Here is a 22,712-nt window from a genome sequence, read left to right as displayed (position 1 = left end):
CGCAGCAAACTTTTTTTCATTTCAGTTTCTTGCTTCTATTGAAATGCATATATTTTTTTTTCCTTGATTGAATGAAGTTGTTTCGCGCCGTGGTTTCGATACAACAAAGTTTTCGCGAGCACCAAAAGCAAATTTGGGCAAATTCCACTACTTTTTAAAGTTAAGAAATTTTTACTTGTTGTAACTGCTACTGCTACTGCTACTAAGGAACAAGCGTTGGTAATAGTTGCAACCTATGAACGCCACATAACACTGACACTCTTAAGCAAACATCGCACAAAAATAACTGACTTCATGATTGCACCATAAAGTGGGCTGCCTTTTGCAAAGCTTGTATGATAAAGGTTTCCCATACGTACGCAATCCTTGATATAACTGGTGGCAATCTCGCCACGCTACGGTGGCTCAGTGGTGAGGGCGCTCGACTGCTGATCTGAGGATGCGGTGGCCGCGTTTTCATGGAGGCAAAACTCAAGGTGCCCATGCAAGTACTGTGCGACGTCAATGCATGTTTAAAAGTCCCAGGAGATCTAAATTTTCAGAGCCCTCCACTACGACGTCCCTCAGAGCCGATGTCGATTTGGGACTTCGATTGGTAAATCGCGTCTGGCGCGCGCACACACGTGGTCAATGACACTGTGCACAAAGCAAGCCAAACCAGCTGTGCTATTTTGGAGCCTCCTGCTTGCATGTCCGATTCCCAGCAGCCCATGAGAGCACATGGTGGGTAGCATGGTTGCTTGACACTCTAAGGGTCTTCAGCAGCGCCGCCTGATTTCGTATTCAGTGAAGGCACTCACTTCATGGCAGGCGCTGCATCAACGCACAAAGCTCGCGATACTTTTTCAGTAGCGGCATTACCTCCAGCTATCAATCAGGATTTCGAGATCTCCGCAATTCGTTTAGAAAATATTTCGAGGTAATGGTAAGTATAAATGCACAGAGCCATGGGGGAGTGGCTTGGCTGCGCAGAAAATTTCAACTAAACCGATGTTTTGGGGTGTAATTTTGAGGTAACGAAGCTTTACTGAACTACTACTACTATCACCATCCATTTGGCTTTGTGTTTCTTCTAAAATCACTTGTAACATCGTCACAAATGCATGCAGGCAAAATAAAATAGAACGGGAAGGTTTTAGGAATGAAAGCATCATTAGCGCCTCTGAAAGACAAAAACCTTGACGCAGCGAAGTTTGCAATATAATAAGCGTTTTTTCATAAATTGCTTCTTTGTTACATCGAGGTTCGACTGTAGTTCATATTGTTACGGGGATGTTACGGGGATGTTACAACAATATTGTTGTATTGTTGTTATTAGAGTTATAAGTTGCATGCAGTTGTATTCTTCGCTGTTGTAACGAACATGATGGCATTGCTACATTGAAAGTGCAACCAATGCTGCTTATTCGGCTCTAAGTTATCTTCCTTGCTTTACTGAATCAGTTGCAAACTTAAGCTGATTTAGTAATGCACGAACACATTGCAAGAGCAAACAGTAAATTAAACTGCTTTAGTAAAATGCAACCTCAACTTGTTTACAGCAGCATCATGCTTTGGAGGATATGAGCCAGATTTGTTTTTGTGTATGCCTGCTCCCTGTAATTTCAGTTTAAATTTAGAATTGTAAGATGTTGATTAATTAAACTTGACACTTGAGTCTAGCTTATCTGTCATTTGATGTGGTTGGAATATGCTACTCTCTGCATGCCCTTGGCGGTACACTGAATTCAGTATTGGCCCATGCATGAGTAACTCCTTGCTGCGTGCAGGTTGATGTCCATTGCTTCCTGTTTACGGACGTGCTGCTTGTGTGCAAATCTCTGAGCAAGAAAGGCGACCGTGTGAAGGTGATCCGGCAGCCCTTCCTCGTTGAGCGACTGGTGACGTACGAGTTGCGTGACAACAGCGGGCTCATCGTCATCTACCTCAATGACTTTGGTGTGGCTGCATCCTACTTCCTCCTCTACACAGGCGACCCGCGAGGTTTCATGGACCAAATTCGCAAAGCGCAGGTCTGTCCAGGTCTCTCAGTTTTATGTAACTGTAACTATGGCTGCATATAGAAAATTTTGTTGTTGTAGAAATGTGAGAGCCAGTGTGCAGTTGTGAATACAGTGAAGATCACGTATAATGTAACTGCTTATAGTGCGGGGTCAGATACCGTATTTACTCGCATAATGATCGCACTTTTTTTTTCCCAAAAATTGACGCAAATTTAGGGGTGTGATCATTACGCGGGGTAAATTTTTTACAAAAAATTTTTGAGCACCGAAAACGCAAACGCACCCTTATCACACGGGCGCGCTAGACGCGGTTATCGCGAACCGATCTCTGCAATCTCGGCTTACGTCGTTAACCGAGAAGGTAGAGTGCGAAAAGCGCAAGAGCTGGGCCACTTCAAGAACGTACCTCCTTCGCACGTTCAAAGGGCAACGCATGAAAATAGGCAGTGTGTATAGTGCTGCACGACGGCGCTTTTATGCGCCCTCGATCTCGTCCGATAGCGCGGCAACACCGTACAACAGCAATGTCCCGCGGCGCTCAAGCTACGCATTTTACCGCCGTTACGCCGGAAAATGTCCGGTCCCTGCCGCATCGTTGATGAACTTAGGTGACACGTTCGCAACGCTCGGAGCACTGGATTGCGCGCGCTTACCTCAATAGTGCCGCCCGCGAGCATGGCGGACGACGGCACTCTGTACTCCCTAGTCGTCACTAGGCCTAACTTGTTTCGTATTGAAGCCACAGTGGACGGCGCTTTTGAATTGACCAGCGCTGTAATGAATGTTCTACTTATGGCGCTGCCTTACTGACAACCTCATTGTTTCATATTAAAAGAAATATATACGATCGATTTCAGCGACGCCTTCGCAGCGGAGTTGGCCAAGCAGATCAGGTCACTCACGCTGCAACGGCGGCAGCTGCTACGCAGCTGCGAACGTAAAACTAGCTTGTATTGCAGTTATTACTCCTACCAGCAACTCGGTACAGGCCCACAATCCTCAAGGAGGATTCATTTTTGACGTTCCCTTATCCCAGGGCTTATTATTTACAACAATAAAGTTTAGCCGGATCACCGCGTCACTTCATTCGTTGCACCGCAACCCAGAACGGTGGCGAGACTTGCGACAATGGCGAACCGTGATTCGAGATAACCGCAGTTAAGTTTGGTATCCGCGGTTAAGCATAACCGCAGTTAGACTGCCCGTGTGACCGCAGGTCAACCAACAGGCGGCTGCCGCTGCAATGCTGACAGAGCAAGATGGTAATCTGCACGTGCCATCTGTCAGACAGATAGCAAGTACCGTGGCAAGTTTGGGGTGCGATCATTATGCGGGGAATAAAAAAAACTGAATTTTGCCAACAAAATTCGGGGGTGTGATCATTACACGTGTGCAATCATTATGCGAGTAAATACGATATACCGTATTTACTCGCATAATGATTGCACACGTGTAATGATCACACCCCCGAATTTTGTTGGCAAAATTCAATCCCCCCCCCCCCCCCCCCCCCCGCGTAATGATCGCACCCTGAACTTGCTGCTGCAATTTGTCGATGATGTCGAGTCTAGCTGACGATGATCATACTTGCCACCTGTCTGACAGGTGGCACGTGAAGATGACCATCTTGCTCTGTTAGCATTACAGTGGCAGCCACCTGTTGGTTGACCTGTGGCCACATGAGCAGTCTAAATGCAGTTATGCTTAATCGCGGATGCCGAACTTAACTGTGGTTACCTCGAATCACGGTTCGCTGTTGTCGCAAGGCTCACCAGCGTTCTGGGTTGGGGTGCAACGAACGAAGACCTCCGGCTAAACTTTCTTGTCCTCGTAAGTAGTAAGCCCTGGGATATGGGAACGTCAAAAATGAATCCTCCTTGAGGATCGCTGACCTGTACCGGGTTGCTGGTAGGAGTAATAACTGCAATACAAACTAGTTTTATGTTCACAGCCGCGTAGCAGCTGCCGCCGTTGCAGCGCGAGTGCTAAGGCGTCGCAGAAATCGATCGTGTATATTTCATTTAATATGAAACAATTAGGTTGTCAGTAAGGCAGCACTATAAGTGAGAACATTCATTATAGCATTGGTCAATTCAGAAGTGCCGTCCACTGTGGCTTCGATACGAAACAAATTAGGCCTAGCGACGACTAGGTAGTGCAGAGCACCGTCGTCCGCCGCGCTCGCGAGCGACACCATTGTGGTAAGCACACGGAATCTGGTGCTCTGAGCGTTGGGAATGTGTAACCTAAGTACATCAATGATGCGGCAGGAACCGGACATTTTTTGGGATAACGGCAGTAATGTGTAGCTTGAGCTCCGCGGGATGTTGCTGTTGTACGCTGTTACTGCGCCATCAGACGAGATCAAAGGCTGCATAAAAGCGCCTTTGCACAGCACCATACACACTGCGAAGAAAGTACGTTCTTGAAGCGGGCCAGCTCATGCGCTTTTCGCACTCTATCTTCTCGGTTAACAACTTGAGCAGAGGTCGCCGAGCTCGGTTTGCAATAACTGCGTTTAGCGGCGTAACCGCGGGTAGCACCTCCGTGTGACGAGGGTTATCTGCCTGCAGCTTCTTTGCGTTTTCGGTGCTCAAGAATTTTTTGTAAAAAATTTACCCCGCGTAATGATTGCACCGCTAAATTTGCGTCAAATTAAAAAAAAAAGTGCGATCATGCATGGTAATGAGGTTTTTGCTAGCCACCGTTCTGTCTCCCATAGGACTCAATGTTAGGTCATGCCGCTTAATATGCAGTTGCTTGAAGTGGAAATACTGGCTGTAGGTGGTTTTGAAATGGGCTCAGTGAGATTGCGAAACAGCAGATGCACTTCCTTGTGCGGCACCAAGTGCTTTTGAGGTGTGCTGCCGCTTACTCCGCATTATAAACACAACTAAAAATTATGTGGCGAATGATGGTCAATCCGACAAGAATGCGAGAGCATGAAACATTTCCATGATCACTCACACTCCACTGCTTAGGTTATGCTTTTGCTATTTCGCTTTGCAATTCACACAAAGACTGCTTTCTCCGGTCGAAGGCACAGCTTCACGCATGTTGTCTTCCATAATTACCCAACTGGTTATGCTGCCCCTTCTTGAAGGAACAGCAGCCACCACATTGTTGGCGCCAAGTGTCGTCTACCCCTCACCTCACTCCGCAGTGAAATCGCTTCTATGGCACTGCCAAAGATCTCGTAGGTCACTCCACGACTGTACGGAACATCACACCAGTGTTTAGTGCGCAACGCAAATGCAGGCTCCGCCCACGCGCGCCACTCTCGTTTCTCACCTCAGCTTCCACGCGTTGCTTCCATCTTGCACTAGATTACGTCACAGCTAAGCTTCTCTCTGTGAAGCAGACTTAGAGGATATGTATAAAGTGTTTTTGAAAGAGAAGTGACCCATCTACTGTGTATTTTGACCTAAAAGAAACAATGTTTTTGTTAGTGCGCTACTGCTTATAGTGCGGATTTTTACGGCCTCCGTGACATACGTTGTAAACAGTCTACACTGCACATGAAAAAGGAACTAGATAGAATTCCACAGTTTGAAACATGTGACCACATTGCAAAAATGGAAAGCTCCAACAAAAGATTGAAGCATTACTTCATTTGCAGTAATCATGCTACATCAAGATGTTGACCCACAGAGGAATGTTCAAAGATTGCAGTCACCAAACTATTGAGTAAGACAAGAATTAAATAGCAGGACACATCATTTGCATCTGAAAGTTGAAGTCTCAACGCGTCTGCATTCTTGTGATTGTGTGGGAATGCACTATGAATATTTCTTTTATAGCAAAATCCGATAGTTCGGCAAAATCCGATAGTTCGGCCAAGTTGCCACTTGGCCGGCAGCGAAATATGCATTTATTTCTAAGAAACTTGGATTCGAAGTCTAAAAAGTTTTTACCGCCGCTCTGATTCAAACTTGGGATTCTCCTATGACGACACAGGACTAAGTGACGTGAAACATGACGTGCACATGACGTAGCGCAGACTCCGTGATTTCTGGCGGCCAGCAGTGCGGCCTAGCAGCAGCCGAAAAGAAAGCTACCGCCGGCCGCACGTTGAAGGCATCTATTGCGGCCGTCGCTACAGTCGCTTCGCTTACGTTTGCACTGGCGTTTTGCCAGCGTTACGATGGATATCGTTCTCGAAGTCGCCAACGAAGTTCTCGCAAATAGACAGCTTTAGCATACCGTGTACCGTGGCCGTGTACCTTGTTACCGCTAGTGGAATACCGGGAGCCAGCCTACTGTGGATGAGCAGGCGCTGATTGGTCCCGATGCTTCAGGCGCGCGCGTAGCTGCCGGGCACGTGGCGCCATCTGGCGCCGTCAAGGAGATTTGCGCATGCATTGGCTGCGCCTCAGTGATTTGTGGTTCTCGTGTTCTAGTGTTTCTAGAACCATTGGTTTGGTTCTAGCAACACTGTTTTGTCCTATGACCTCATCACGCTTGTACTTGTGAGTTTGGCCTGTGGCGGCGATACCTGTATTTTGGTTCTTGCTCTTTTCTACGTTACAAGAGCTTTGTTGTCAGTATGAGTGGCTTTTTTGTAATCAGGAGCTGGTATTCTGTCGATACAAGCCAACTTCAATTTCTCCTCAGTGTCCCTTTAATGTCCACCGGTGTCTCTTTCTGAGTGCAGGAGCAGTACCGGGAGGCCAAGTCGCAGGCAACCAGTGAGAAGCCTCAGCTGGGCTACCTGCAGGATCTGGAGGATGAGGATGACTTGGACATCCCGCGCAGCGCACTGCTAGTGGCTGCCCGCTCGCCACGCTCTTCGAGCCACTCCAGCCTTGTGCACTCACACAGCGGATCCATAGACATGAGTGACCCGGCCTCCGTGGCCTCCATGGCTGGGCCCCCCGTGCCCTGCCCGACACCCCTCTTTGTGAGTACTGGTACTTGGCAAACATTCTTGTGGATGGCCTTCCATCTGTGATGCTCTTTATTTATTTATTTATTTATTAGAGAATGGATTGGCTGTTGTACATGTGTGACGAGCACAGAGTTTCTCAATATTACCTAGCGGAAAAAATGGCACCGCCTTCTATGCAAGTTTCTTAAAAACACCTTTATCCACTGCAGGAATGCTGGGAAAATGTAGTGTCATATTTAGCTTGACTGGCTTTGGGCTGATAACGAGGGGAGTCTGCCTCTGAATCGGTAGCTACGACCTGATTGTCTCCTCTGCACACAGATTAAATTATTTTAATAGTGCGTTTTTCACTTCTTCAATAAATTTATTGCAAGTGTTAAGCAAGTATGGAAACTTTCACATCATTTTTTGGAGGTTTGCCTCAAGAAGAGTCATATCGTCAGTCAGTCAGTTTTTATTTGTAGGAGATGAGAGCAACTTCCTTTGGGGGCAGAGACAAAAGTCTTGCTTTCCTGACAACGTCTCTCCATGTTTCATGCCCATTAATAAATAGCCAAGCCAAATAAGAAACCACATCCTGCCGGCATTCCTGCGCCTCTCCATGGTGGACTAAGTATTGCTCACAACAAGCTTTCCCTCTCGTAATATTAAGTAACTCTATTGTGACAATCATATTGATAGATGAGACATTGCGCTGCCTCACTAGCTGCTTTATTTGAGAGCTCACTGCAGTGAATTCTTGATACAGTGAACTTTGCGGGAAAAATCGAATCGGGAATCAAATCTAGTAAATATATGCTGCACGAAGGAATTTTCATGCCTTCTAGAAGGGAACACATCAGAGCAGTCGTCAAACTGGAGCACAGTGAGTAGCTCATTGCTTGTTTATTCAAAGAAATCGATGGTTTTCTTTTCCTGTGGACGGTAGAAATTCCCCAGGATGAACACTTTGTCTTCCTTCTCGTGGATGGCATCGGGCATATCTTTGCAGCGTCTGATGAACGCATGAATGTGCAGAATTCATGTGGCTTGCTGTCCTGTCATCAGCAGTTCTGTACCCAGCTTCTGGTGCCTGACTGAGGATGACAGCTATCAGCACAGATGCACGCCGTAAACTGAGCACCTCAGTACAGTTTTCGGTGCCATTAATCCAGGCCAAGTTTGCAAAAACGAGGTGCCTTTACTGTGGATGAGCATGTTACAGTAGAATCTCGATGATACGAATTTCAAGGTAACACGCAAAATATTCGTATCATCCCGAATTCGTATGATCCAAAACAAGACAACTTCAACATGAGAACGAACACAAAAATGAACCAAACTTTATTATGGCGAGCTATTTCCGGCCGAAAAAGTCCGTAATGCTTGTCTGAACTTTTTTGCCATCGATGTCGCGGACAAGCCCCGCCTGAAATGCATAAAACCGTGCAGCGGTTTCGTCGCTCACGCTGCCGGCACTTACGGTGCGGCGCAGAACGTCCAGAGCGTGAAGAGTCTCTCCCGTTGACGGCGGTTGATCACACTCGTCGGCGTCTTCACCATCGCTGTCAGGTTCATGTTCGCCATCATCTGCTTGCTCGCTAACCAAGTCTTCAATAGACCTTAGCCCGCAGGTCGCGACGTTGTCGTCCGCGGTAACGAAGTCTCGAGCCGAAGCTTCAGTTTCCAAGCTGTCCCAGCCATCAATGGTCAAGTCTTCATCTGGCTCTTGGCAATCTCCCGCGGAGGCCGCATCACGCCCGATGGCAAATCCGCACTTTCTAAAACAGTTTGAGATTGTCTCTGGAGTTACACTATCCCAGGACATAGCTATAAAGTGTAAAGCATCCAAGAGGCTGATCCGCAAGTTGGCTTCTTTGCGGTCAATTTTTGCCAGCAGACGCCTCACTAAAAGTCCTTTGAAATGATGCTTTACATTTCGTATTATCCCAGCGTCCAGTGGCTGCAGGTGGCTCGTAGTATTCGCCGGCAGGAACCTGACTGTCAGGTTATTGAACAACATTTCCTTTGGGTGGGCAGAGCACTGGTCCATGAAAAGCAAAATTTTCCGGTCTCTTGACGCCATTTTGCGATCAAGGCTTGTCAAAAATTCGCGGAAAAAATCTGCAGTCATCCACGCCTTTCGATTGCCTTTGTAAATGACAGGCAAACGTTCCGCCGATCGGAAACACCTCGGTTTCTTGGACTTACCGATGACGGTAAGCTGGAGCTTCTCGGATCCATCCGAATTGCAACAAAAGAGTACTGTAACTCTCTCCTTGCTCTTCTGGCCGCCCTGGCATGCCTGTCCTTTCACACACAAACTCCTCTCCGGTTGAAGGTTGTAGAAGAGGCCCGCCTCGTCGGCATTGAATATGTCGCGTGGCGCGTAATCTGAAATGAGCGCCGGCAGCGTGTCCAGCCACTCGTCAACAGCTGCCTCGTCCACTTTCTTGCCTTCACCTGAGACGACCCGGTAGACAAGTCCGTGCCTCTCTTTGAAGCGGTGCAGCCATCCGCCAGACGCTTGGAAACCTTCAATTCCAAGCGCAAGTGCGATGCTGTCGGCTTTTTCACGCAGCACCTTGCCGTCCACGTTGACGCCGGCCGCCGTCACTTCGCGGAACCAAGTTAGCAGGACCTCTTCCAGCTTGACATGGGTCGCCGTTTTCGCCTGCTTGACGTTCACACCGAAGTGCTGCGCATTCTTTAAGATCACCTCTCGCTGCCCAACAATGGTGCAGAGCGTCGACGGCGCTAACCCTAGCTCTTTCGCTAAGTCGACGCGCTTCTTCTTGGGGTTTTCGTCAACCTTCTTCAGCACCTCAAGCTTCTCCTTAAAAGAGAGGGCTTTACGCTTCCGCGACATGTCGGCAGCTGCGAACGCTTGCGTCCTTGTCAAATTTGCGCAGTTCACGATGCCACGATACAGCGAAGCTCACAAAGAGGCGGCGAACGGAGAACTGCGGCGGCGGCAGACAGCGGCACAGGCTTCCTGGGAGCAGCTGGCGAGACAACTTTTCGATAGACCAATGAGCTGCCAGCAAATGGGTGACCGGGCACGTGACTCGCCTTTGCCGCCCTTGGTTCGTCAGGCTGCTACAGGCACGATCTGTCTCGAGGGGGGCGCACGCTCTTAAAAAAGAGCGAGCGCCGTGCTACAGGTTACAAAAGGGAGGTGAGGGTAGGATGGCTAGCGGGATGGAGAGGAGGCAGCTGGAAACCCCTCTCCACATCTGCGTGCCATCAGTGGCTCGGTTTGCGCGCTCGTGCAACGTTCGTTCGTGTATTCCGCGGCGAGGGGTGGAGAGGAGTCAACGGCGGCCGCGGCGGGTGTTCCCCTCTCCTCTGGAGACCAGCCGCGCCGGCCCGCTCGCATGCGCCGCTGGTTTGCGCGTTCGTATCATCCGCGGCGGGTTCAGAAAGTGTTCGTATCACGCCGAATCTTAACGTATTCTGTACCATGTAGTCCGTTCAAAGCATTCTTTAAATTCGTATCATCCCGAAATTCGTATCAGCCGTAATCGTATCATCGAGATTCTACTGTATTCCAAAATGTTTGGTGTTTTGAGACTCACTGTAGTGAAATATTTTTACATTGAAAATATAACCATTCTGGCACGAATTTTTGAAAATTTTGTAAATCTGGAAAAATTGTAAATGTGGAGAAATTTTTAACATGAGGTTCATAGTAATGGAGAGTTCATATAGCTCACTTCAGACCTGATCGCAGTACAGATGTCATGTAGGCTGACAAATCCCTGTATGTTTCTAAGAGAGGTTAGCTGATAAGGAAAATAAAGTCTCTGAATCCTAATTTCCGGCACTTCTTCAGTATGTTTCGATGTCCTTCAATGTGATGTAAAAAAAAAAAGGAAAAGCGGTGACAAGCAAGAACATTGTGTTTTCATTTTGCAGCAGGGCACCTCAGCTGCTGCTGCCGGTGGCCAGGGACGAGCGACCAGCTTCGAACTGGGCGAGCTGCGCAATCCCAGCATGACATGTGATGACCTCGACGAGCAGGGAAGGTCACGCAGCATGGAGACGCGCACATCGGGCCCCGTCTGTGTCACAGTGACGTCGCCACGCCCTGAGCGGCGGGCTTTTCTCCTCAAGGGGGCTGGCACGAATGCAACGTCACCCAACACGCTTACCGTGAGCATTCCTTTCACTCACCAGCCGGAGATGGAAGAGCCCAAGGAGTACAGGAGCTATCCGACATCCCCAACCATTCAGGTAAGAGCATTTAGCATCAGGCTGAGAAGTACGGGTGAAGGTCAAGGGCAAATTTAACTTAATGACCCGCAGGTCTTTAATCGTGCGAGTTACGAACCGTCTTATTTGTGCCATATTTAAAAATTGAGCACAGTGATTGGTTCAGAATTTGGAGGCTCACTGACTGTCCTGCCACATGTGGCACCAAAATGAGGTACCGAGAACTGAGCTGCATAATTGACTGCTGACATTAGAGACATCATCTTCATCTGTTAGCACCTGGAAACTCTCCACATGAGGTGGCCATGTTTTGAAATTTAGTCTTGTAATTGATGTTATTAAATATCCTTGTGGTAACCCAGAAACCACTGCATATTTGATCAAGGGAAGCAGCCACCTTGAATATTAAAGAAGGTTTTTGTCACTGGGTGCCAACCCCAATTTGAAGTCCTATAATCAGTCTGCGAGCAGCAAGAAAACCTATTGCAGACATGTTTGGTCTGCAAGAATGGTTTCAGTTTTTAATACTATACTGTAATCAAGTCTGAGAAAGTTGAGATGCCACATTGACACTTGGCTGCATGCATTTTTTACTTTGTTGGAGCTGAAAGCAGTGTTCAAAAGTGTACTGAATGAAAATTCCTGACAGTGGTGTACTGGACTGCAGTGTTTTATGTTCGGTAGTAATGTTGTGCCAAAAGTTTGGTGTCATAACAAAAAACAAAAATGTTAGTAGCTCTTGATCTTCCAGTTTCGGAGACCTATGATGTGGTAGTTAGAGTGGTTGAATTAATGTGAATGCAACAGGGCATCTAAAGTACTAGCGCTACCTTTACTTGTTGCGTACTGAGTGTCAGTCATAATGAGTAGCAGGCCTTGTGGGACTTTTTCAAGTTTGTGTAGAGGCAAGGGCAACTTTGGCTCGTAAGATGTTCATTTCGTATCCATTGTCATATTGTACAACCTTGTGCATCTTACGGATTCTCTTGCATATATAGTGCTTGGACAGCAGAAGTGTCCTCAAGAAGGTAATGTACTATAAAAGCTGCATTACCCAGAGTGCTTCTAAATCAGTGTTTTATTGCTCCAAAGTGCTCCAGACTTGAAATTTTAGTGCTCCAGACTCCTAAATTGAGATTCCTCTGCTCCAAAGTGCTTTAAATTGGATATTTCAGTGATCCAAAAATTTCTTTGAATTACATTTTACCACTAGCATCATTTTGAATAGTCAGAGTAATGATAGTCCTTGAAGTGTGTAGCAGATGTGAAATGTAGCTGTGGACGTCCCCCTGTGTACATAAAAGATACTGTTTCCATAGTCATAGTAGCATAAATGTGTAATCTGCATCTACTTTAGGAAATGATATTGCAAGCATGTAACTGCTTTTCTTTTGGGTGGCTCAGTTAGAGTATACTGCTGTCTTTCCAGGTCCCAGTCATGTCATCACTGCCTCCAAAGAGCCTCTCGCCCACATCACGCTTTGCTGCTGGACTGCCCCAGCCCTTCCTGGGCTACAACCCATGTGGAGCAAACAAGCCGCCGCTGCTGAAGACCAAAAACGTGTCTGGCCTGGTGACCCACAGTGCTCCTCCCAGCGAGGGCCCCAGTCCTGTGCACAGCCTCGAGGGCCCCAAACCCCCCGAAGAAGCAGCCACCGGCAGCCCGCCCGACTCTGAAGATGAAAGCGGCCGCAAGCGAAACTCTCGGCGAACATGCCGCCCGGAACGGAGGCACCACACCGCCGACTCCTTCGAGCACCTCAAGAACCAGAGGGATCCATCAATCCACAAGCGACTTTCATGGAACTGTGGGCAGCAACATGATTCGTCATCTGGTGCGGCGGGCGTGGCCAACCGCTTGGCACAGCACTCATCGGATGCGTTCCTCAAGAACAAGCATGTCGCAAAGTGTCTCAGCAGTGAGTCAGTGTACAGTTCTAGTGGTGTGAGCAGCACAGGGTCCCTCCTGTTCAGCAGTGCAGGCAGCGGGGATGCCTGCGACTGCTGCTGCGATCCTGTTGCTGCGCCTGCAGACGAACAGAAACGGCTTGCCAATGGTGGAGATGATGACGACGAAGAAGATGAATCATCATCTGCAGCGGAAGGGCGCCGGCTGAAGACTCTAGGTGCACCCGGAGAGTGCATCAAGATTGATGTGAGCGAGGTGAAGGACGGCATCTCGTCAGTGCAGATCGTGGGTGCTGAGGGTGTGGCTGTCGCTCCTGGGAAGCCAGGCAAGCCATCCCGTTCAGACCTGCAGAAGATGAAGGAGTTCCTCCTCAACAGCCGCTCAGTCGAGGCCTCGTGAGTGTTGTCTCAGTTGGTTCTCTTTTTTTGTCACATGCTAAGCTGGTTGTGCCTGCTGACAACTGAAGATGTTGAACACCATGGAGTGGACTCAGTTTTTTGCTTTAAGCCCCGTTTAAGTCACGTCAGGCCAGGGGTGCAGTTGTCTTATTCAATCCCTGTACCAGGAGGCAACTTGGGGAAGGCAATTGCCGTATTTACGCGCATAATTCAGGCACTTTTTTTTTTTTTTCCAGAAATTAAGGCCTCAAGGAGGGGTGCACAAATTACGCGGAGATTTTCAAAAACACTCCCTAAAAACTTGTCTACAAAGGTCATAGCACGCACTATATAGACAGTTAAACCTGCTGCTGTTAAAGAAGTTGTAAAAACAATTTGCGATTTTCCGGAGCGCACGGTCGCGCCGCCGCCGCTATACCAGCTGATGCTTTCTGCTCTACGTTAACTGTATTAGAGCTTCATGGTGTGACGTTACAAAAGCGAAAGCAGCGTAGACTGCCGAGTTTTAAAAAATCAGGTATCGTACCACTACCAAAAGGTCTTTCTTTATTTTCTGAAACACCTACTTTACCTAGTCAAAGTTGCTGGTGGAAAGATTGAACTCCGAGCCATAGCTGACATCTTCGTGGCTGTTGTCACAGTCATCACTGGCGTCCCAAATTGCATCATCTGTAGCTGTCGAACATAGTGTAAGATTTCCACTTCAACAGCAAGAAATCTTTCTTGGTTAGGTCACCTTAACGCTCTTCTCAGGTTCGCATTTGTCAGCTGAAACTTCTGCTTTTGCGAGTAGCATACGTGGCTCTCGTTCACTTGGCACGGTTCCCAATTTCCTCGGCAAATTATGTCACAAGAAGTTTGAACTTTGCCGTATAATTATGATATCCCATCACAAGGAGCCGCGACTAAATGGCCAAAACATAAACTAGCATGCACAAAACCACCAAAATCAACGAAGGTAAAGATACACTGCATTGCGGCCATTATGGGGTTGCTACACTGTACCTCACATTTCATTTTTGCTTGGCCTTGGCAGTGTCATCAGCAACATCGTTTCAGATTCTAGCCCTAGCGTGATCACGAGGTACCCTCGACACTCACTTGTCGTTCGCAGCATGGTTCGCAGCCGCATGCGGTGACATGGCCACACAACACCGACTCAGTATGAATGCTGTAGCCACTGTAGTGCGCCCGCTGGCCATGTGATGCGCGTCATCACGTAGTTCAGGGGTTGACTGGTGGAGGCAGGAGATGGGAGAAGCGTGCTGCCGCGAAGGCTGCCTTCATGTTATATTCATCCGCGCCCGGGCCACATGGCGATGTTGTGTAAATCTGGGTGTGTGTGCGTCCACACTTGCGCTTCATTTGCGCATATCGACCGCACACTTGTGACTCCACCTTGTGACATTACACTGCAAGCATGGCCTTGCAAGGGCAGTATGTAATTGGGCCACCACGCTTCTCTTTCCAGGCCTGGTTTGCGCGCACCTGCTTTCGTGATGGTTGCCTGGCGCAGCAGGGAGCTCAAAATATGCGAGTGAAAGATTTTTTAAAAACAGGAATAAAAAGTTCGGGGTGCACAAATTATGCAAATAAATACGGTAGTTGGTCATAACTTTTGTAACATTTCTTCACTGCGTGTTTACTGAGCAGACAGAGCTCAACATTGCATTACAGCTATCTGCAGCAGAGCTGGTTCCTTGGTGTGTCATTGTCAATGGACAGTGCTATTAGGAATAATTAAATTACTTATTTTAATTTTGAAGTCACGAAGATGCATCATGTCTGCATTGATGGCTCTGCCACCGAATGTTGCCATGCTTGCAAGCCTGGTGGCATCCACAAACCCCCCATCCATCTATACGAGCCGCTTGAAAATGCCATGGGGTTCCATGACTGTTGTGTTCTGCTGCTGGGCACAAGGTTGCATGTTCAGTCCTGACGCTGATGGCTGCAGTTTGATAGTGATGAAATGCAAGAACACTTGTGTGTGACACTTTTCATGCGTGTTTGAAGAGAGAGACTATGAAATGGATTCAGAGTTCCTGGTAAATGCATTCATTATATAGAACGATTGCTTTTAGCATTCTCAGTGAGTTTGAGTCCTTGGAACAGGGCTGGTGATTCAGCGACATTTTTTTAAAACCGTGTTTTTTAAAATTTGCACACTCATTGGTGCATGCATAGTGACAGCCTTTGGAACTGTTTTTCTAAACGATATACGTCATGCCTCTTTTGACGTCATGGTGACAGGGAGCTCAGTGCCGCCATTTGCTGCTAGCATGATGTCACGGCTGCATTTCTTGTCGGGTGACAGTCGTCTGCTCTGCCATAACAGCCCTGGTGCTGGGCAACAAGTCACTGCTGCTGTTGACAGCTTTCAACTGCCAATTTCTATGCACAACATACTTGCAGGGCTAAAAGCCTGTTGTGGTGGTCACTTGTAAAAGTCGTGCCTCAAGGTCTGTGTCCATGATGCTCTCGCAATGGTGAAACATACTTAAACAATTGCGCTGATGGGTAGGCAATGTGGGCACCACTACTGGAAATAAACTGGTGATATGTGAAGTTTTCACTGGCAGGGTGCAGTGTCAACCTGTTTTCGCTATTTTTTCAGATTCGAGTTGAGGAAGGAGAGGAGGAATGGCATTTTTAATCGCCACTATCTTCGGGGTTACGGAAGCTAGCTCAAAAATTCTTGCGGTGGGGTGATAAGTGATAAAATACCCGTCGCTCGTCTTCTTTAATTATCCTCTAAAAATATCATTTCCTAGTCCCTCCAAGGGCCTCTGGTGAGGCATTTTCTGTGGCTTGCCTTCTTGGCCTTAGTGCTTAAAAGTTGATGGTTTTACTGAAGTTTGGCATGTGTTGTTTTTATGCTGGACCAGGAATTGAAGTTTCCCCCCTTCTTTTGTCCCTTGATTTGTGACAGAGGGCCGGACAGTGATCCCTTCTAATGCCAGAGCGCACACTGTGCAGTGTCCAAAACTTTCCTAAATGTGTTGCCATTGTTTTCTCTCTTCTTCCTTTAGTGAGGTATGACAACGCCAATAGTCACCCTGAGGACATGGTGCAGATGAGGAACAGCAGGGGAGCCACCCTGCTATGGTTCTTGGCTCGGCCACAACAGCCATTGTGTACAGCCTTCTGTGTGTTTCTCGGAACTCTTTTGCCGGCGAGAGAGGGCATTTGCTTCCAGAGTCCTACAGGGAGTCTAGGAAGAGCAACCTGCTGGCTTTTGTCCAGATACATATCTCCTGCAGTGTGTGCAAGTACTATCTTTGTGACGATACGATTGAATGACCACATTGTAACATTCTATTTCGTAACAATTTTTGGAAATGACTTGGGCTTTGGCTCCTGCTCGGTCCTCAATGTGAGGAACAGGCTAGCGTTTGGATAGTGTTGTAGCCCCACTGCGAAGTTGACTTTGGCTCCCCCTCCCTCCGACAAGCTTTGCCGTGTTTGTACTTGGCCTTTTAACAAGGCTCTTATAGTGGCAGTTCCATTGGTACAGTACCTGGTTCGTCATGACACCTACCACACTATGCAGAAGGTAGTTTTTTTTTTTTACCCACGCATAACTTGTTTTCAAAACTTGGAAGAGAAGTTGAAAGGGGCGGGTGCTGTAAAGCCAAACATTTGATGATGTTTTTATTTATTAATCTTTTTGAACAAAAGATATGTGCTCCTTAACCTAAATAAGGTACTTCTCAAGAACAGTTTTAACCAATCTTAGCTTCTTTGAAATGCTTAATTGCTTGAAAGTATCATTTGGAGGCTCAGAGCTGCACACCTAACGACTTTTCTGAAGTTGGCTGCATATTGGTTATGTGAGCAGTTTTTATTTTTTAACTGGTTTTAAAGTCTCTGAGCACCACACAAATTTTAGCGTTTGCTGTCAGTTTTCAAACTAATGTTGGTATGCAGGCTTTCTGCTGCTTTCGTAGGAGTGCTATTCCACTGAAGCACTCGTGGCGTTGTCATTGTTTCCTTCCCCTATATTTGACTTGTCTGTCTGAGGTAGATGGTGCTTGAGGCAAGTGCTCCTGTGTTTCATAGATAGCTCCGACATTCTATGCAGCCAGCGCCACTACACAACATTCAATTCGCGTTCTCTTTCTTCTAATACACCAGCAGAAGTTTCCTGCTTGCACAGCCTGCCGGTACCATTCTTATTTTAAGGTTCAATATTCGTTTTTCCCTAAAGGCAAATTGGTATTTTTCCTCTTTTTTTTTTTTTTCGAGTGTTAATGATGCGTTGAGTGCCAAACAGTTATGAGCAACACTGTTCCTTCCTTCTGACCGTTTGGCAGTTTAATATCAATGACTGCCGTGAGATTCACATTGTACACAACTCTCCAAGACTACGCTTCTCATACATCTTTTAGCAGTGCAATCACACTCGGCTGCAGCTGTTCTTGCTTAGGCCTTAACATGGTGCGAGATCTGTGTAAAAATACATTTGATGCACTTACTGTGCTACAGATAGATTCAAAAGGACAACACACCTTTTGCTCTCTCCTCCGCACTCCTCTCTCTGACAAGCTGTGATACAGGTCATAAAACGATTTGTAGATGCACTGACAATAGACCGGTTTTCTTCATGTTCCAGCGTGAACATGTTGCTGTATTGCATGTAAATGTGAAGAGTAGGGCACTGCAAGCATGTTTTGCTGTTGCAGCTGCTGCTGCTGGCTCTTTATTGTATAGATGCCACTGTCACTTTTACACTGTAAAACTTGTAGTGTTTCGTAGTCCTGTAGTCTAGTGACCTGTCCTTCTTCGTAGTCGTTCTTGAACTTGTTACTATGAACAAAGGTTCTTAAAGCACTTGACTGTGTACAAATTAGAGATCTTTGCCCCTTCAGCTGACTTTCACTTCTGAGGTCAGCTCCTACAGCATGCACCGTTTAGCCTCTGTGAAGAAGAGACACATTCTACGATGCGGTCCTCTTGGCCTTTGGCTACAGTTAGCTTGAGTTGGCGTCTTAGTGCTCTCTCTGTGCAACCTCTCACTCTGCAGGTGTTCACTTGGTTCCATTTTGAGTGCCATTGAGAATGTACTCTTTTGACACTTGGCTTAGCTGTGGAGATTCTGTCTGACAGAATGTGCTGAATGAACTGTGAACAGCTTCTGTCAATTAAAGCAAAAGATACTTGGATGCCCCATTGTCAAAACCACAGCATTTAGATTTGGTTTACATCGATAAAAGGTATCAATGGCACTATTTTAATTTACTGAGAACTGCAGAGGCTACTAAAAACACCCCAAAAACAGGTGGCAGGTTGAGAGCCAAGCAAAATATTAGATTTTATATGCGGCTTGTTTTGTTCGAAGTCTAATTTAGGAGCATTGGCTATTTAAATGCCCTATTATGGACCACTGTCCTGCTAAGTCATAAACTATTTGTTTTCCTTCTTTTCTTTGTGTTATTTATTATCTTTTATATGACATCTGAGTTGTATTGTGGTTTCCCTTTAAGATAAGAGTCATCTCGATGCTGAAGTGTTGCTGTCACCCCTGTGCACCCTTTTCTCAACACATAGCTCAAGACGCACACCCCCAGCTAGACATTGTTCAGGCACAGTAGCACGACTATTCGTAGAATGCACTGACACCTGGATAGATGTCATCGTACATTGTTTTTTGACCCTGAGGGTTGTCTGCCTGACATTCAGGGAGTTGTTTGTGTGCAAGGGATGCGTTGGCTGTGGCATGAAAGAAGGTTGGCGGACGAGGCTCACAAAAACCTGCTGTTTTTCTGAATTTGTTTCCCACTCAACTTTTTGTGTTTGTTTACATTTCTTTTTCATAAAGTGCAGTTGTTCTTTTGCCATGTTGAACGAATTAGGGTTGCTCGTTGTGCAAAATGGCCAGACAAGTAGTCCATCAGGGAGGGCTGTTACTGACTCTGAAATGCTCAGAACTAAAATATATTACTCGGAGCAAATTTGCATTGTGCTTGCTTTAGTCTTCAGTGGTCTTTAGATGTGCCTTTATTTTATGCGGGGCTTAATCCTCAAGCTTTGCCTTGTGGTCGTCTCGCAGGCCTCATGTTGGCCAAAGCAAAATTCTGAGCTGCAGCAGAGCAGCATGTCTTTCACATCACAGCCAATGCAGCTGCTCTTGCCAGTGCATGCTTTAGTGCTGAAGGCGGTCAGCAGGGTGAGTAGTAGAAAATGTTGTCGTGTTGCTTTGTACATTGCGCATCTGCTGCTGTTTACTTCTTCGAGCTATTACTTCAAATGCCTTTTCCCTTTGCTGTTACTTGAGAGGCTGCCATACGTGTATTTGTACTCACACTGCTGTGCGTATTCTGCCATGGCCAGGTTGGCTTTATGTCCTCAGTTGCCAGCACACTTAACTCGAATCCATGGCAGAGAATTGTTGCATGTTGATATTTAACTTCCTTTTTCATGTGGGGGAGAACTCTTCAGCGAAGGTACCAAACCTGTACAATCTGCACACGCTATGGTCTCATGCACTCCCATTCCCTCTCTTTTTCTACTAGCTTGTTAGTCCTGTGTGCTTTCCATTGTTGAAATGCATTGTTGCTATTGCTCACTCTCACTGGATAGGTGCAGCACAAGTGATGCTTAGACAGGCGGAGAACAGCATAGCTTTTATTTTGCGGCAGGAGCTTTGCAGCTTTTATTTTCATGTGTGCTGCTGTCAACATGCATATCTAGAAAACCAACCTTATTGAATCTTTCAGTGTTTTGATGGAGGTAAACAACACCTCATGTGCATGATTCGACACGCTTCTTTTCTTGACTGGCCTCTTCTTCATCTGTGCTGCACAATACTAGTAAGACTGAGCAGAGGCACTCGTGTCATTCACCAATTTACACTGTCTTGTGTTCTTCCGAAATTTCTCTCAGCACTTTGACTTTCTGTCACCTTTTCCAATGACGTATGTTACATCTCTCGATCACAGTGGACCATGAGCTTCATATTGTACACCAGTGAAACAAAATCTTAAGGTCCTTAAAGGTGGGGCTCGGCAACTAAGCATGTTCACTGCTTAGCTTCAGAGGTGAGCTGTGCAATGGGCCTGAGCCATGAGGTGCCATTTTGCTGACATTGTTGTAATATTTGCGTGACGGCGATGTGTTAGGTCACTGTGAAAGCCACTTAAAGCATGTAAACCTGGCTCTCTCTTTAAATCTGTCAATGATCTTTTATTTTGATGAGAGCAAAGTCAGTTTTTTATGGGCACATTTTTCTGGGGTGAAGAGCTCTTAACTCCTTTCGTAAGTTAGCCTACAGTCACTGTGACTCTCTCTTGCTTGATATTACTTGAGACAGCAATATCGTTAGTCTCATTTCTTGTCTATAAAAAAACAGCTTTTTATTATAGCACAGGGGTAAACAATGAGCGTTATTTTTTTCCTTTCAAACCAAGTTATTTTCTGGTACAGCTTCTCTCTGTTTTAAATTTATGGTGCAACTCGAGCATCTGGGTCTGTAAATGCACAAGTGTGCAGCCACACTGTAGACAGGCGCAATCTTGGAAAAAAAAAAACAGTTTTACTTATGACCTAGGAACAATGATAGTTAATTGTAGAACGTTTTTCATGTAGAGTATTCTCTATACAAATAGCTTAACTTGTGTAGCTGGCCTCATTGCCACCTAAAAACGTGCAGTGTAGTTGAAGGTCTATGTACAGAGCGTTGACGCTTGCTTGAGGGAGAGCACTTTACTGGTTGGGTCCAGAACTTGGCACTCTCAGATGAAGGCAGAAAGGCACTTCATCCTGCCACTGTAGTCCATTTCTTTACCCTGCATCAGAGTACTACACAGAAGTGAAAGGACCATTTGCTGTGATGGCAGGGTTTAAACCTCACATGGTTCGCTGAGGTTCCATGTTCTTGTTTTTCACTATTCTTTGTTTCTTTTTTTAGCATCCAGAGATCTATACTGTGCAACAACCTCAGATGCTGTGTGAATAGCACCTCCCAACGCCCATGTGTACATAGCCTTATAAATATGGAAGTGTTTTGCGTTCTTTCGCATGTCAATAAGTGGTGATGACTCGTCTGTTTGTACCATCTTGAAGAGGAGGTAGGAACAGACTTTTGTTTTTTTCCTGCGACCCTGGTCGCCCAAGTGTACAGCATAATTAGAATAGATAGATATTTTATTTTCGTGCGAATCATAATTTTTTATCATAATTTATTGCTGTGTGTAATTAATAATGTGTAGGTGGTACGTATCAGGAGAGATATATGTTCACCGTACATAGGGTTGTCTTGGAACAGGTCAACCATGCTGCTCTAGCAGAGTAAGAAGTCGACAGACGTGAGAGATATATATGTATATGTATGGCGCTACACATGTATATTGGTAAAGAAAGGAAAAATTCCTGTGCGGCGCTTTTCCTTGCGTGTATTCACTTGAGATTTGCACTGGGCGCTGATCTCGGAGCACGCATAATCTTGGTTGAACTGTTAGTACAAAAAAAAACTATAAATAAAGCTGTTTTGCCTAAACCTCCTGCCTTTTCATTTCTTGCATGCTGTAGCAAGTGCAAGACATCCCTCAGTCAGATAGCACTATGTGTTGAGCAACACTGTTTCATGCTTGGGCTGTATGACACCTATAGCGAACTATGGAATGACACCCATTTATTGTGGGCAAATGTCTCATTGGTCTTTGTTGTGAAAATTCATGTGTTTACAGAGCTCACTCTTAGTAATTTATTCTCGAAGACGACCAAAAATTTATTTGAACTAGGCAGAGTTCGAATTAAAAGGAGTTTTTTGACACACAGTGTTGAAAGGTCTGAGGAGTCAGTTCAGATTAAGGCTACATATGACGTTCTGCTTTTTCTGTGTGTTCATCACCCTGACCACTCTCGCTGCCACCACACTGTCCAAGCATGCCAGCTTGGTCTAGAAAGTCTGCCAAGAGGTTGGCATTCACTTTCAAATCCAGTTTGACAAAATACCAGTGATCAGTGCCTATTCACATCTGCTTTCATTTTGCCTCTACCCACTATATCGTTAAGAAATATCATTCTTGTTTTTATTTTTCTATCTGCTGCAGCAACTCTTAATCCTGATCTCATTCTATGAGAATAAATTGGTTGGTCGTGGCAGATCTGTTGTTGCTCTCAAGTCGTGAACGTCTGCTAGCCAAACTCTACTCTTCCAATTCCTCATTTGCATATGGCCTCAGTCCTGCGGTATGCTTACCACGGACTGCAGTTTTTACCTGCAATGTTAAAATTTGCAACTTACTGTTTATTCATAACAGGTCATAGATCTAGCAAAATTTATCACGACACTAGCCCTAAACACTGCTCTTCTCTGC

At 46.2% G+C, this 22,712-nt stretch overlaps 1 protein-coding gene across 1 annotated transcript in view; it reads left to right on the top strand.

The window, feature by feature from the left end:
• Positions 1–21,889, top strand: part of LOC149365066 (uncharacterized) — a 618,748-nt gene extending 596,859 nt beyond the window's left edge. Inside the window, exons 19-23 of the mRNA XM_089568779.1 lie at positions 1,770–2,012; positions 6,658–6,903; positions 10,789–11,106; positions 12,515–13,389; positions 16,425–21,889. Of these exons, the coding sequence (XP_089424905.1) occupies positions 1,770–2,012; positions 6,658–6,903; positions 10,789–11,106; positions 12,515–13,389; positions 16,425–16,434 (1,692 nt within the window). The 3' untranslated portion in view covers positions 16,435–21,889. The remainder of the gene's footprint in view (positions 1–1,769; positions 2,013–6,657; positions 6,904–10,788; positions 11,107–12,514; positions 13,390–16,424) is intronic.
• The last annotated feature ends 823 nt before the right edge of the window (positions 21,890–22,712 follow it).

The sequence above is a fragment of the Amblyomma mixtum genome, chromosome 2 (genome assembly GCF_055824585.1).
Source record: "Amblyomma mixtum isolate Tamu chromosome 2, ASM5582458v1, whole genome shotgun sequence".
NCBI lineage: Eukaryota > Metazoa > Arthropoda > Arachnida > Ixodida > Ixodidae > Amblyomma > Amblyomma mixtum.
This window is presented reverse-complemented; position numbering and strand designations above follow the sequence as displayed.